Source organism: Podarcis tiliguerta, assembly GCF_965153285.1.
Source record: "Podarcis tiliguerta genome assembly, chromosome: 5".
Lineage (NCBI taxonomy): Eukaryota > Metazoa > Chordata > Lepidosauria > Squamata > Lacertidae > Podarcis > Podarcis tiliguerta.
Genome location: NC_139538.1, coordinates 21618146 through 21633526, shown reverse-complemented (window position 1 = coordinate 21633526; position 15381 = coordinate 21618146). Strand labels below are relative to the sequence as shown.

The window sequence follows — 15381 nt, the reverse complement described above, 5'->3', positions numbered from 1 at the left end:
TTCAAGATTGGAATAGAAAACATGTATAAAACTGTGTGTTTAACAATAGTGCAGCCCAGTCCTGCTATCAATTTGTGCTAGAAGCTTATCAGATAGTTTATGTTACAAACTAGATTGAGCCCTGCATAAACCAGCTAAGAATATGATTCTACAAAGAAAGCTGTTCTAATCTAAACTGAGCAGAAAGGGTGTGATTTCTGAAGTGGAACAAAGTCATGGTAAAGAGAGTTCTGAGATAACTCTCCTGCATATATTCCACCCCCCCCCCCCATTTCATTTTGTTAGATAGAGGATGTGTGCCTGTGTATTTTCAGTGAATCATGCAGTGTACACTAGATATCTCCAGACTATTTGCATGCCTTCTATTTGCAGAAAATATTAATGTGAAGGAATGGGATCTGCTACTGTGACAAACATCGTGTCTCTGACCAAATGTTAAGTCCCAGGTGAGTAATCCTGTACATATCTACCCAGAAATAAGATCCACTGTGTACGGTAGGACTTACTCCCAAGTAACCCTGTGTAGGACAGGACTACAGCCTTAAATGGGGTTCCAGAGCTGTTGCTGCTTTTTTCTTGATGGACTTTTTGTTCATATTCACATCTAGAAAAAAAATCAATTGGTCTACCAATATTTGTTATAAATGTGCTTTCATCTCTTTGAAAAAACAACAACCGCTAGCAACCTCTAGTGAGCAGAACATGAAACTACAAGGAGAGTTTACACAGCGCAGGATGAAAAACCTTTAATCCCCCAAACATTTACTATAAAGGGCCCTCTAAGGTAAAGGTAAAGGTACTCCTGCCCGTACGGGCCAGTCTTGACAGACTCTAGGGTTGTGCGCCCATCTCACTCAAGAGGCCGGGGGCCAGCGCTGTCCAGAGACACTTCCGGGTCACGTGGCCAGCGTGACATCGCTGCTCTGGCGAGCCAGCGCAGCACACGGAACGCCGTTTACCTTCCCGCTAGTAAGCGGTCCCTATTTATCTACTTGCACCCGGGAGTGCTTTCGAACTGCTAGGTTGGCAGGCGCTGGGACCGAACAACGGGAGCGCACCCCGCCGCGGGGATTCGAACCGCCGACCTTTCGATCGGCAAGCCCTAGGCACTGAGGCTTTTACCCACAGCGCCACCCGCGTCCCATAAAGGGCCCTCTAGGCATCCTTTTTTTATTGTGGATTCATGATGGTTTGTGCTCATCATGGTATGGGGTGATTATACAGGATCCCGCTTTCAATTTTGCTTGCAAGTGGGTAAGTTTTGGGGAAGTCATATTGCTTTGTTTCCCATCAGGCTGGGAAGGATAAGAAGAGTTTGGATTTGATATCCCGCTTTATCACTACCCGAAGGAGTCTCAAAGCGGCTAACATTCTCCTTTCCCTTCCTCCCCCACAACAAACACTCTGTGAGGTGAGTGGGGCTGAGAGACTTCAGAGAAGTGTGACTAGCCCAAGGTCACCCAGCAGCTGCATGTGGAGGAGCGGAGACACGAACCCAGTTCACCAGATTACAAGTCTACCGCTCTTAACCACTACACCACACTGGCTCTCAAACTGGGATAAACTGGGAAAGTGCCATGGTGCTCATGTCATGTGTGTATCTCATAGATGGGCCTGATTCAACAGCCTCTTATGGTTTTGGGGTTTTTTATGTTCATTTCCTCCCCTCCCTAAGCCCAGATCCTTGGGCTTTGTTTTCTTTTGGGAGCTGGAGATGTTATAATGTTGGCAACATCATCTCCCCTTCACCTGAACCTTCATCAGCTATTATTGCCCTGACAGTAGAGTACAAGAAAAGCGGCTGGATTCATGCTGGAGCTTGACGAAGAGGAAGAATGCTGCAAAATGACAATTCTAATTAAATTTACCTTTGTAAAACTACACGAAATGGATCTTAGTCAATGAATCAAGATAACTTGGATAACGACCCATCTCCTGCAGATGACAGGGGATTAATTACAGAGCACTTTGTAAAAGAAGGGAATTATTTAAATTTCTCGGGGTAAAATCACCACATTTGTCTTTCTAAATGTGTTATGACTGGGTACTAAGTCTCTCAGTTCATATAATATGCATAATAGCGTTTTGGAGGGGATGTTTTGGTGTGTGGGTTAATGCAAGTATAAAGCAGTTGCCAGCTTCATTCTTTTCATTTTTCTTTTGCTAACCTCTCTGTCTTTAGTCTCTCTAGTTTGTAGCATTAGAAAGGACAGACATGCCACTTATGAGAGATCATTCTGCTATACAGCTGTCCTTCCCATAAGACACTATAGACATATCTGCGTGCATAATATGAAAAAAAAATTAGCAGACATTTCAATTCAAGGAAAAGAATAAATATTTTTCTTCCTCGGACCATTTACTGGGGGGGGGGGCGAATGCAACAGCCTCGTTTGACAGACGTTCGGCTTGGATATGATTCTCAGGTTTGAACAAAACTTTGCAGGATTGCTCCTTTCTCTCCTACTGACACATTCAGTACCATATGAATGATGGCTGTATAGCCATCCGCCATGGATGCTTTAGTCGAGATTCCTGCATTGCAGGGGGTTGGACTAGATGACCCTCAGAGTCCCTTCCAACTGTACATTCTACGATGCTGCTTTGTTTTGGGTCAGATTGGCGCTGCATTTAGGACAAGACTCCGACAGTAGGTATGCAGGGCTTCAGAAGTGCCTGTTTGCGTGAGAGAGAATAGGTATACGTAAATGGAATGGGCACATGGCCTTGTCTCAGCGCTTTTGGATTCACCAGCTGATACTGTGGAGAAATGCTGTATTCCGTGACGGTCAAAGTTCGAGGCCTTGTACTGTTGTGATGTTGCAAGCATGGTTGGCAGTAGTTCTGAGCGGAGAGAAGGGTGAAAATTTATTAAGCAGGTAAATTCATTTGAAATTGGTCTGGGTGACTGCCAGCTCTGATGGGCTGGACGTTCTAGTCTGTTGGGAATTAACAGAGTAAATTGAGGATAGGCAGTTGGGGATTTGGAGGGGTGAGGGAGGTGCGGGGGGGGGGGAGGGCAGAAACCAGAGAAACCAGAAACCTGAATATTAATACCCAGTATGTTGTTAATACTTGTCTGGTGAAGATCAGAGGAAGGGAGCCAGTTTCCACAAGCGAAACTATCCAAGCAGCCAGAGGTACTACCAGAGGACATTTCTGGGTTCAGAGACAGATTGACCCCAATTGCTGGGCTGGATTGTGGATGTATTTGGCTGGGGTTAATTTGGCAAGCCACTTCAGAAACTGTGTTTTGGGTCATCGAATCATAGAATTGTGGCGTTGGAAGGGGCCCTCAGAGTCATCTAGTCCAACCTCCTGCAATTCAGGAATCCTGCTCACAGCTGTCCCTGGCTGGGCTCGAACCACCAACCTTCTGGTTAACAGCCAGGTGCCATTGTCCCATTTCATAAAATTTGTACATGGCTTGACTGTTAAAAACCCTCAAAGAAAAAAAAATCACAACCGTACTTTAAAGCACACAAAAGTTAAAATGCTGAAACGGATTTAAAAAACCACAACTTTCTAAGCATCTGCGTAGGCTTGCCTAAGCAAATATGTTTTTAGCAGGTGCTGAAAAGAGTACAGTGAAGGCGCCTGCTTGATCTCAACAGGCAAGGGGTTCCAAAGTGCAGGCACTGCCACACTAAATGTTCAAGTTCTTGAAATGCGGAATGGGTGTTATGTGGGCCAATTCCGCTGATCGAAGTAGTTGAGCAGGCACATGTGGAGCAAGGTAATTGGTCCCAAGTTGTTACAGTCATACCTCGGGTTACAGCCGCTTCAAGTTGCGTTTTTTCAGGTTGCAGACTGCCGAAAACCGGAAGTACCGGAACGGGTTACTTCCGGGTTTCGGCGGTCGTGCATGCACAGAAGCGCTAAATCGCGCTTTGCACATGTGCAGAAGCACCAAATCGCAACACGCGAGAGCGCAGGCACGGGTTGCAAATGCTGCGGGTTGCGAACATGCATCCCGCATGGATCACATTCGCAACCTGAGCACCCACTGTACTAATAAAAACGCTTTGATCCTGGCTTGGTAGCAAATCAGCAACGAGTGCAGATCTCTGAACATATGTGTTATATGATGACAAGGCCTCACTCCTGTCAGCAATCGTGCTGCAGCATTCTGCATTAACCGCAGCTCCCAGATCATGCATAAGGAAAGCCCCACACAGGGCAGCCCTCCAGTCTTGAAGTAACGAATGCATAAAGTACCATGGCAAGGCTTTCCCCATCCAAGAATGGCCATAGCTGTTAAACAAGCTGCAGCTGGCAAATCTAGCCATTGAAGCTACCTGAGTCTCCAGTGACAGAGCTGGATTCAGAAGCAGCACCACAGACTGCAAAAATCAGGGGGCGTGCAACCCCATCCCGACCATTTTCTCAGGCACAGGAGCAGTTTACTCACAGTGCATAGTACACAGTATTCCTTTAATAAATCAACAACCTCAGTTTAAGGTTTATCCTGTTTTTAGTGTTGGTGTCCAGCTCTCACACTTAAGCCTTCTGTACCAGGTGCTAGGAGGTTTTTGAAAACGTTCAGAGTGAATTGGTGGCAGTGGAAAACGAATGAAGCATGGATAAGCAAAATGGTGTTTATCCAAGAGAGGCTGAGGGAACCAGCATCCCTGATATATGGCGTGGCATTGCCTGTTCGTCCACCTTCAAAACAAAATCTCCAAGCACATCTGCAGACTGTTTATTCTTCTTCAGGGAATAATGAATGAAGATGAATCACATCTAAAGAGACCATTTTCCACCACGACCCTTGCTCTGTTCTGCTAGAGGACAGGCTGTTATCTGGCTGGTTGAGCAGAACCGGGAATCAAAACACTGGCATAACACAAAAGGAGTCAAGTGTGAGTAACTCTGGATTGTTTAGACTAGACAGCAGAGCGCCCGTGCAATGTATTCAGGAGAGCAATGGAGATGAAATCAGAGCTTTTCTACAAATGAGGGTTTATTGGAAGAATATATTAAAAGAAGCAATTAACTGATGGACTGTTGAAGCCTTTCAAGGAACAGAGAGAGAAAGCAGGGTTATGTTATGGTTGTGCAGTTCAGCTTCAGAGGAGGTGGAGGGGAATGGGGGGAAATGCAATTTGAAAAGGAGAATTAAAGAGGGAGAGAAATTGTACCTATCTTTCCTTTAGGTTGCATTCAAAAACCAAGGGCTTAGAAACAGATACACAGCTGGGAGCTTAGGGCAAAATCAGTAGTGGCCAGTAGGACTGGGCAGAATCATTCAGCTACCCTCTTAACACTGGTGACACTGCAGCTTACCTGGGCAGGGCAGAGTAGATCAGCAACAAGGTTGGGGCTGTAGCATCACATTGCATGAAACATCAGATTGGCAGCAGTGGCGCACCAGTGCACCCCGGACCTCACCATCCCCTTGCCACACCCCAGCCCCATCCAGGTAAGCTGCAGTAGTATCACTGTTAGGAGGGATAGAGGATTTTGTCAGGAAACTTTCAAACTGAATTTGCCCTGGTTAGCTAGGTTTCTGCTTGTTCACCTTTTCAGGCGAAAGCACCTTAAATGGGCAGGAGAGATCCCTTTGTGCCAAGTCATTTAAAACCATTTTTAATACAATGGACGATTGGGTTGTAAACGTGATCCATGTGGGATGCACGTTCGCAACCCGCAGCATCCACAACCCGCTCTGGTGCGTCTGCGCATACATAGGTTGCGATTCGGTGTGTCTATGTGTGCGCAAAGCGCGACCACCGAAACCCAGAAGTAACCCGTTCCAGTACTTCTGGGTTTTGGTGGTCTGCAGCCCGAAAAAATGCAACCTGAAGCATCTGTAACCCAAGGTATGACTGTACTGCATTGTAATAGAGCCGGCACTACCATGAGGCTTTCTGAGTCAGCTGCCTCAAGCGGCACTTGTCATGGACTGGTTGGCTGAAGAGGGGTGGTGGGAGGCCCCAACTGGGGAACCCCCAAGGGAGCTCCCAGGGGAAGAAGGCTCAGAGCCAGGGGGTTGGTGGTGGGACGGCAATGTGTGCTTGGAGAGAGAAGGAGCAGACTGGGAGGAGATGGTGTTAGCTGAAGAGGCAACAGGCTTGAGTGCAGACACAGGCAAACTTGGCCCTCCAGATGTTTTGGGGCTACAATCCCCATCATCCCTGACCACTGGTCTTGTTAGCTAGGGATGATGGGAGTTGTAGTCCCAAAGCATCTGGAGGGCCAAGTTTGCCTATGCCTGCTTTAGTGAGCAGGAAGAGGTTGTGGCAGAGAGCAGCCCAGAATCAGAGGCAAAAGTGGAGGCTGGAGAGGAGGTGGGCCAAGGGGCAGAGGTGAGTCGAGATGGTGAAGAAGCCAGGGGGGTGTCTCCCCTTCCTGCTGCAACCAGCTTTCCCCCCCTCAGTCTCCCTGAACCTTCAGAGGTATGAAGAGGGCAGAGCAGAGACAGGCAAGAAGAAGGAGCCTCAGGTTACTTGGGAAAGACCTAGGGTGGGGAGAAACCTAGAGAGCTGTGGGAAGGTGGGGACCTTCAGTCCTCGCAACTGTCTCATTGGTACAAGACCTACTGGGAAGAGTTGCTATACTCACTAGGCCTTAGCTGTATTTGTTTCTTTAAACAGAGAGTTAACTTCACTGACTCCTTGTGAGTTATTGCTGACCTACTCCCAATTCCTGCCTTGACACACTCTGGGTGGGGCAGCAAATTTGCATCTGGGTACTGTGCCACCCTGCTGCCTGCTTGCTTGTTTGCAGCGGCAATGCCTCCTCCCTCTCCCCGGAGCAGTTTTGGCAGGAAAGCACCCTCCTTTATCGTTCTCCTTTTTGTTCCCCTGGCTTTCTCTCACCCTGCCACTCTTGTCCTCCATCTTGTCCCTGTGGCTTTCCTACTTTCCTTCTCCTCTCCCTGCTGCATTTTCATTCTCCGTTTTACCCCTCTGGCTCCCCCGTTTTCCTTCCCCATTTTGCAACCCTGGCTTTCCTGCTTTCAGTCATCATCATCACCACCATTTTTAATTTGTATACCGTCTTTCTATCTTACAATACTCAAGGCGGTTTACAAGCTGAAGAAACAAAACATGTACATCTTATAACAATCTAATGCAATACAAAAATGTGATAGTAAAACATAACTTTAAAATAGGCAACCTACATCAAAAAGTCACATTCAACAATCATTAGAATAGTATTAAATAATAATGACATATAAAATCCACTCAACAGTTACAATAAATAATTTCTAAACTATAAGCAATAAAACAACGGCAAGCCACAGTACATAAAATAATACTATACAAATTGAGAAGCAGAGACTAGAGGGTGGGGCAAGGCAGGTGGAAGGAGGCCTTGCCTGATGGAGTCTCTCCCCTCACCATCAGTCAAAGGCACTCAAGGAGGGTGCAAAGCAGGAATGGAGAGAGGGTGGCCTGAGTCCCAGCAGAGCAGCTTAGAGGTCTGTTGTTGGTCTCTGAGCCTGATATTCTCTATCCATGCTCTAAAGCAGGCTTCCTCAACCTCGGCCCCCCAGATGTTTTTGGCCTACAACTCCCATGATCCCTAGCTAGCAGGACCTGTGGTCAGGGATGATGGGAATTGTGGTCTCAAAACATCTGGAGGGCCGAGGATGAGGAAGTCTGCTCTAAAGCAGCACCTTTAGCAAACTACAATTCCTGTGGGCTGTGCCATTTTCTGTTTTGCCTCAGGCAGCAATATGTCTTGGGCCTGCCCCGGTGAACTCAGTGTGGTTTTCTTTTTCAATATGAAAAGGAGCACATTGTTTTAGCTCAATAATTCTTATGTTTCTGTTCAAATACGAAGTAAACATATTCCTACGTACGCATTCAAAGAGTTTCAGACTTGCTTGAAAATAAATCTAATTGATTTCCTTATGGAAATTAGTTTTAAGAAAGTATACTTAGGATTGCAGATTGAGAGATGAAAACAGTAACATCCGAACATGGTTTGGTGTAACAATAACCACACACAGATACTTTTATTTTTTTGAATTGGGGGGAAGATGTAAGGGACTCTTATGGAAGTAGCCAAAAGCATTCAGAAGATTTAGGTAGACTTGGTCACAAGTGCTGAAAGCACTCAACAACAGTGGTATTGAAGCCTCGTGGGTCCACTTGAGATTTAAGGGACTGAAAGTCTTTTCAGGGCTGCCGCTAAAATGTCTGATTTGCTTTTGGCAAGGTCAGCTCTTTTGCAAAGTCTGATTGCATGCAAAACCATCTAATCCACCAACCTTGAACTTCAGCTGTTGACTTGCCAATTAATCCAGCTTGAACTTTCAGTTTGCTAAACATCAAACTAACGTAACAAAGCCAAAGCCATTTGTGTACTTAAAGTGAACCTGAGGACTCGGCTAAACCAAAATCTGAATGATTTTCATCCATTGAAAATATCAGTGTACAGTGTATTTCAGCCTTAACAAGGAGGAGTTAAAAACCCTTAAGAATATTGCAGACGTGGTTGGCCCTTTTGTTAAGCAGACTGAGGCAGCTGCCTCAGGTGGCAGATGATGGAGGATGGGGAGTGTGGGCAAAATGTTGAAGGGCAGAGTTGTGTTTGCGCTGCATGGCCTGGCATCCACCCACTATGCTAGCCCACTGCCTTCAGATGTTGTGGAAGATGTGTTTCAACCAGTGTTGAAATTAGATTTAACTGTCAATCCAGCTTCTTTCTGTATATGAAATTGTTGAGTATGTTGCCCTTCACCTCAGGCAGCAAAATGCTTTGTGCCAGACCTGATTGCAAAATAAAGGAAATAAATGATCACCCAAAAGCCCCTTGAACCGTGGCTCAAATTTTGGTGTGGACAAGAAGGGTTGGATCTATGAAGGTATGGAGTGAAGTTGTAAAGGTGTTCCAAGGGTGTTTTCCAGGCCCTATGCTGGTTCTGAGGGGCATCCTAGGCCGGGAGAAGAGCTCTTTTTAAGGCAATCTTCACCAATGTGGCATCTTCTAAATGTCTTGGACTACAGTTCCCATCAGCCCCAGCCAGAACAGTCCGACTGGCTGAGGCTGATGGGGGCTGTAGTCCAAAATATCGAGAAGGTGCCAGGTTAGTGAAGGGCAGCCACTGGAAAAGGAAGATGGCAAAGTCTTGCTTCCTGTCTGGTTTTGAGTGGCCTTGCTTCACCACCCTCAGCAGCTGTCTTTGCAGAGCTGCCACTCAAATAATGTGACAATGCTGAGAACCATTGCAGTGAGCAGGGTGCAACTCCTATCATAGGGAAAACAAACAGAAAAGTTAGAAACAGGTGTTTTGTGGGCTGATTCCAGAGCAGCCCGGCTTCCTTTCCTTGACCTAGACAGGACCATAGATGTTAGAGGACCCAATTCCATTCTCTGGTAGAAAAGAAGACTTCATATGCAGTGTTAGCTCCCCTGTGAGAAGTGAGATGAAGGCTAACTCCCAGTTTCAGAGGGCCTGGTCCAGCCCCCCACCTCCCCAAGCAAAGGTTTCTCACCCCAAGACCTCTACCCCTCAATTTTGGAAAGGCAAAGAATTAAAGCAGACATAGCACCAAGTTGGGAGTGGGGAATGCAAATTGCAGGGGGATCATTTTATGAGTAGAGTTTGATGCAGATTGGTCATTTTATGTTTGGAGATAGCCCTCATTTAGCTGATAAGGGGTGTGTGAGCTTGTGTGGTGGACATGATAGTGTGGGGTGGCTGGCCACACCTACCACTGCCATGCGGCCCCTAGGCGGTTTTGGCCCCTGAGCCAATTAAAAAGTTAGTCACCCCTGGTCTACACGTTCAGTTAGTACAGTGGTACGTCGGGTTAAGTATTTGATTCGTTCCGGAGGTCCGTTCTTAACCTGAAACTGTTCTTAACCTGAAGCACCACTTTAGCTAATGGGGCCTCCTGCTGCCACTGCGCGATTTCTGTTCTCATCCTGAAGCAAAGTTCTTAACCCGAGGTACTATTTCTGGGTTAGCGTAGTCTGTAACCTGAAGCGTATGTAACCTGAAGCGTATGTAACCTGAAGCGTATATAGCCTGAAGCGTATGTAACCTGAGGTACCACTGTATGTGGAGACAGAGATTGTAGCCCCTGTCCTCACCTACAAGCTCCAAACATTCAAGTGGTGATGAGAAAGGGTTCCACATGTGTATGATTGAATGCACACAAGCCCTCCTTGGGTGTTATGATTCAGAGTAAACCAAACACATGAGGTGGGCAGCAAGGAAAAGCACGCTTACTCTGCCCTTGCCCTAAACTTGTGGTCTGGTCTGAAGTGGAGGGGTGGGGGGCGGGCCTTCAGCACTCGTGGAGGCTCCCTGAACATTGATTTTCCAGGTTTCTAAGGTGCCTCATGTAGAGGCAATCACTGCAAATTGAGGGTAACCCAAATGACCAGGAAAGGGCAGAGCTAGGCCTCTCAATGCTGCTGCCTGCCCCTTCATAATGGAACGGCTAAGGGAACTGGGCATGTTTAGCCTGGAGAAGAGGAGGTTAAGGGGTGATGTGATAGCCATGTTCAAATATATAAAAGGATGTCACATAGAGGAGGGAGAAAGGTTGTTTTCTGCTGCTCCAGAGAAGCGGACACGGAGCAATGGATCCAAACTACAAGAAAGAAGATTCCACCTAAACATTAGGAAGAACTTCCTGACAGTAAGAGCTGTTCGACAGTGGAATTTGCTGCCAAGGAGTGTGGTGGAGTCTCCTTCTTTGGAGGTCTTTAAGCAGAGGCTTGACAACCATATGTCAGGAGTGGTCTGATGGTGTTTCCTGCTTGGCAGGGGGTTGGACTCGATGGCCCTTGTGGTCTCTTCCAACTCTATGATTCTATGATAACACATGAAGAGGGTTATTGCACCAGGTACTATTTGTGCACAATAGTGCCTGTTGTCGCCTTCATCTCAACATGTGGAGACCAGGGAGGCAGGCCAGCCAGCAGGGTCCTGCTCCTACTCTCAGAATACATAACAAAGGTGAAAACAGAGCTATTGTGAGGTGGAAGAATTCTGATGCATGGCAGAGCTGAGTGTGCCATTTCATTTTGCAGGCGGGGATGGCCCTTTAAAATGTTTCCTTAAAAAAACACCACGCACACTTGCAAAAGGAGGTCTGGCTCAGAGTGTTCCCAGCTGTACTCATTTGGGACTTGAAGGGGAGGAATTATTATTCTTTGATGCAAGGCAGCAATCCTGAAAGGCACCCACCACCACCTGCAGTCTGAAGTGGTACTGTCCATTATGCCACCTCAGATCTCTTGTTACTTCTGCCTCTGCAGACCCAAAGCCTAATCTGCTGCTCTTGGGGAACAACGTGGGAGTGGGGCAGTTTACCCCTGTCTTGGTGCCAGCAAAAATGTTTTCCTTTTTCTTTTTCAAGTGGATAGCATCCAAGGTACTATATTTCATTCCACTCCCTGGAGCAGAGATTTCAGAGCAGAGGTACAACACACATAGACCCCTTCCCATGGTAAAAGGTAAAGGGACCCCTGACCGTTAGGTCCAGTCGCGGACGACTCTAGGGTTGCGGCGCTCATCTCGCTTTATTGGCCAAGGGAGCCGGCATACAGCTTCTGGGTCATGTGGCCAGCATGACTAAGCCGCTTCTGGCGAACCAGAGCAGTGCATGGAAACACCGTTTACTTTCCCGCCAGAGCAGTCCCTATTTATCTACTTGCACTGGTGTGCTTTTGAACTGCTAGATTGGCAGGAGCAGGGACCGAGCAATGGGAGCTCACCTCGTGGCGGGGATTTGAACCACCGACCTTCCAATCGGCAAGCCCTAGGCTTAGTGGTTTAGACCACAGCGCCAAATTTAGGGGATAGTATGGCAGTTTTCATTTCGTAGTGGTTAGAGTGTCTGATTATTAGCTGGGAGACCGTGATTCAAATCCACACTCGGCTCACCTTGGGCCAGTCACTGACTCTCAGCCTAACCTACCTCACAGGTTTGTTGTGGGGATTAAATCAGGGTTACAGCATGTATGCCACCTTGAGCTCCTTGCAGAAAAAGGTGGCATATATGACGGAGAACTACTTGAAAATGATTTACAGATGGTATTTAACACTGAATCAGATAAGTGCTAGAGATGCAATGGGGTTGAGGGTACGTTCTTTCATATGTGGTGGACCTGTAAAAGGGTAAAAGACTATTGGGAAATAATTTATAATGAATTGAAAAAAAAATGTTTCAAAGCACTTCCCAAAAAAACAAACAACCAGTCTTTTTTGTTGGGGATAATTCAGACGGAAATTCCCAGGTGTCAAAAAAGGTTATTTATGTATGCCACTACTGCAGCCTGTGTTTTGTTAGTCCCAAAATGGAAAATGAGCTAGGTCCCAACCAAAGAAGAGTGACAACTTAAACTGATGGAATATGTGCAACTTACAGACCTAACATACAGAATAAGAGAACAAGAAGAACATATGTTTAAAGAAGATTGGAAAATGTTTACTGAATATATGGGAAACCGTTGTATATAGCTGAAAAGGCTGGCAGCATTAAGATAAATTCAACAGTAAGTTTTGATGGATGTAATAAGTAAGTTTTGATGGATGTAATAATGCAATACTGAATAGTTTAGTAATTTATGTAAAATATGTAGGGATTTGTTATGCAAAATGAACCATGGAAAGAGAAGAAGGGAAGTCACTGATACATTAAGGTTGTTTAAATGAATAATCTATATTGTAAAACAGGAAATTTAATAAAAATTATATATAAAAAAGAAAAAAAGGTGGCATATAAATGCAATAAATAAATTAGTAATGTTTGATCAAGAACCCTGCTTCCCTTTTGCTTCAGATTTCTTGAGGACTACGTACTTGCCTCAGACACATCCTGGGATGAAGCCTGTGGCCAATGTACATTCAGGTTCATAAGCAGGTTCCTAGTGAGGTAATCACAAGACAGGGGGACAATTTTTTACGTTTTTAAGCTAAAGTAGATGTAAAATAATTTTTTTTTATATTTATACCCTGACTCCTGCCCCATTTGCGGCACCTTCAAAACAAAATTTAGTTGATCTATGTAGGCTTTCCCAAACTTAGGTCTCTAGCTGTTTTTGGACTACAAGTCCCATCATCCCTAGCCAGCAGGTCCAGTGGAGCTGTAGTCCAAAAAACAGCTGGCGACCCAAGTTTGGGTAAACCCTCATAGGATGGTGGAAGGAGGCAGGAAATCTGGCCATTCGGTTAGTTGCCTTAAGCAGCACATCAAAGGCTGAAGACCCTCTGGAACTACAATTCCCATCATCTGTGACCACCGGGTCTGAAGGGAGTCTAAGTCCAGCAGCAACTCGGATGATCTCAGCTTCCTCACCCCTGCTATGCAGGGAGCATCTTATTTATTTACTGCATAACATTTATACACCGCTTGACTGCTAAAAAGTGGCGGGTGCAACCCAGTCAGATGGGCGGGTTACAAATATTGTCATCATCATCAAAACCCAACCCATCAAAGCGGTTTACAAAAAGATCGAGACACCCCAAAGACAATTTTTTGGTGGCATGGCTTTCGCGGACTCTGCAAAGCTGATGCCGTGACATATTTTTTTAACCCTTTACATGCCTCGAGACTTTGGGTAGGAACTCCCTCTTCCCGTTTTCCCTCCGGCCGGGCGCAACTGCAACTGGCTGCATTTACCCTCGGGTAAAAAAAGCGTGCCGAGGATCGCGGCCCTCTAAGCGGGGCAAAAAAACCCCAAACTCCAAAACCTGCATTTCCCTCTTTTCATGCCAGCCTTTATTCCTCGAGCCGCGCGGACAGCCCACGGGCGAGTCTCCCTCTTTCTATAAATGGATAGCATTGCGTTCCCTTCCCCCGGCGGCCTCCCCGCGCCTTCTCCGTCCGCCAGTGGGCGGGCTCGGCTCGGCGCGCCGCTCTCGCTCCTGCCCTTCTTCTCCCGCCCGGCGCCGAAGAAGGCGGTCCGCGGGGCGCCGGGCTCCTCCTCGCGGGCGGCGCGTCCTGGCGGGGCGGGCGGGCAGGATTAGCTCATCTCGGCCGCGGAGAGGCAGCACAGCGGCGGCAGCAGCAGCAAGAGCGGCGGCCCCTCGGTAGCCTCGTCCTCCTTCCCGCCCGCCTCGTTGCGCGCTGCTTCCCGGCGCCCTCTCCCTCGGGCAGCGGCGGCGGCTGTGCGCACACGGACCCGGGCGCGCAGCAGCTCGTCCCCCTCCAAGCCTCCGGCGTTTCCAACCCCGGCCGGCTCTATGGCTGTGTGCAATGGAGACGCCAAGGTCAGTGCCGCGGCGCCGGCGGCGGGAGGGACGGGGAGGCGAAGGGGGAAGAGCGAGCGAGGCAGGCGGGGAAGGGAGAGCGGCGCCGCGGCCCCTCCGCCTTCCGCCGGCCCTGCCGGGCGAGCTTCCTCCGGGGGGCTTTGTGTGTGGCGGCGGCGGCGCGTCGTGCCGGAGGCGGGAGCCATCTGGGGCGAAGGGCGAGCCCGGCTCCCCGCGCGGCTTCCACCTCCTTCTAGGGTGGCCCCCCACCCACCCAAGCAAAACACCCCCACGGAGCTTCGCCTCTTCAGGAAACGACACCCCTCTCCCTCTCCATTTGCGCGGCGTCCCCCTTTTGCTTCACGCCGGGCACATGGGGAGAAAAGGCGCGGGGGGAGGGGAGGAAGAGGAAGGGAGGGTGGCTGGCACCCGCTTCCCCCAGCGCGGGCACCCGGGAAGGAAGGAGCTCGCCGAGCGCCCGGCCCCCAAAGTCCGCGGTAGTCCCTCCCCTTCCCCTCCAGGCGCGTTCCCGCTGCCACTTGCCCCACATGGGCTGTTTTTGCTCCTGCGGCTGCTGCCTCCTTGCCTGGCAGAACGAGCCCCCCCCACTTTCTCTTTCTTTTCTTGCCCCCCACCCACGCACCCCTATTACTGGTCAAAGGAAGGTAATCACCTCCTATGCCACTGGCAGAGCGGGCTGTATTATTATTATTATTTGGGGGGGGGTAGGAGAGATAAAGAACTTTTGCTCAAGTCTGATTCTTTTCGAAAGACCTCTTCCATCCATAAGCCTAAGCAATGTCAGCTGCTTGTTATGGGGCAGTTACCCCCCCTCCCCTGCTTGTTATGGGGCAGTTAACCCCCTTTTAGATGAGGATTTGTGTGTGGGCATTTGTTACCTGACGGAAACAGTGTTTAAGAAGTGTGGTGGGCTCTGCCACGGCAAAAAAATAATACTTTTTTTACTGCATCCTCGTACTTTTACAGTTGCCTGTAAGTTCTAACACCCCTTAAACTCTGCTTATGGGGATGGTCAAAGGCTTTGCACAACACACACACACACACACACTCTCTCTCTCTCACACACACACACTTACTTTTGAGTGCATGCTTGTCTGTAAAGTGTGTCTAACCCGTCTGAGAAACTTTGAGAACAGGGACGTTTTGAAGTTTTAATACTGGCACGGTAAGAAGTCTTGGAGGAATTGCTCTTTCCTTCC

General features: G+C 48.0%; 1 protein-coding gene across 2 annotated transcripts in view; it reads left to right on the top strand.

Annotated features, from left to right (window-relative positions):
- Positions 1-11197: 11197 nt before the first annotated feature.
- The window catches only part of GMPS (guanine monophosphate synthase), a 43002-nt gene continuing 38818 nt past the window's right edge, over positions 11198-15381 (top strand). The window contains exon 1 of one of the 2 annotated variants that reach the window (XM_083442744.1): positions 11198-11342. In XM_083442744.1, the coding sequence (XP_083298870.1) occupies positions 11304-11342 (39 nt within the window). In that variant the 5' untranslated portion in view covers positions 11198-11303. Of the gene's footprint in view, positions 11343-13858; positions 14183-15381 lie in introns of those variants that run through there. The other variant, XM_083442745.1, reaches the window with a different exon arrangement.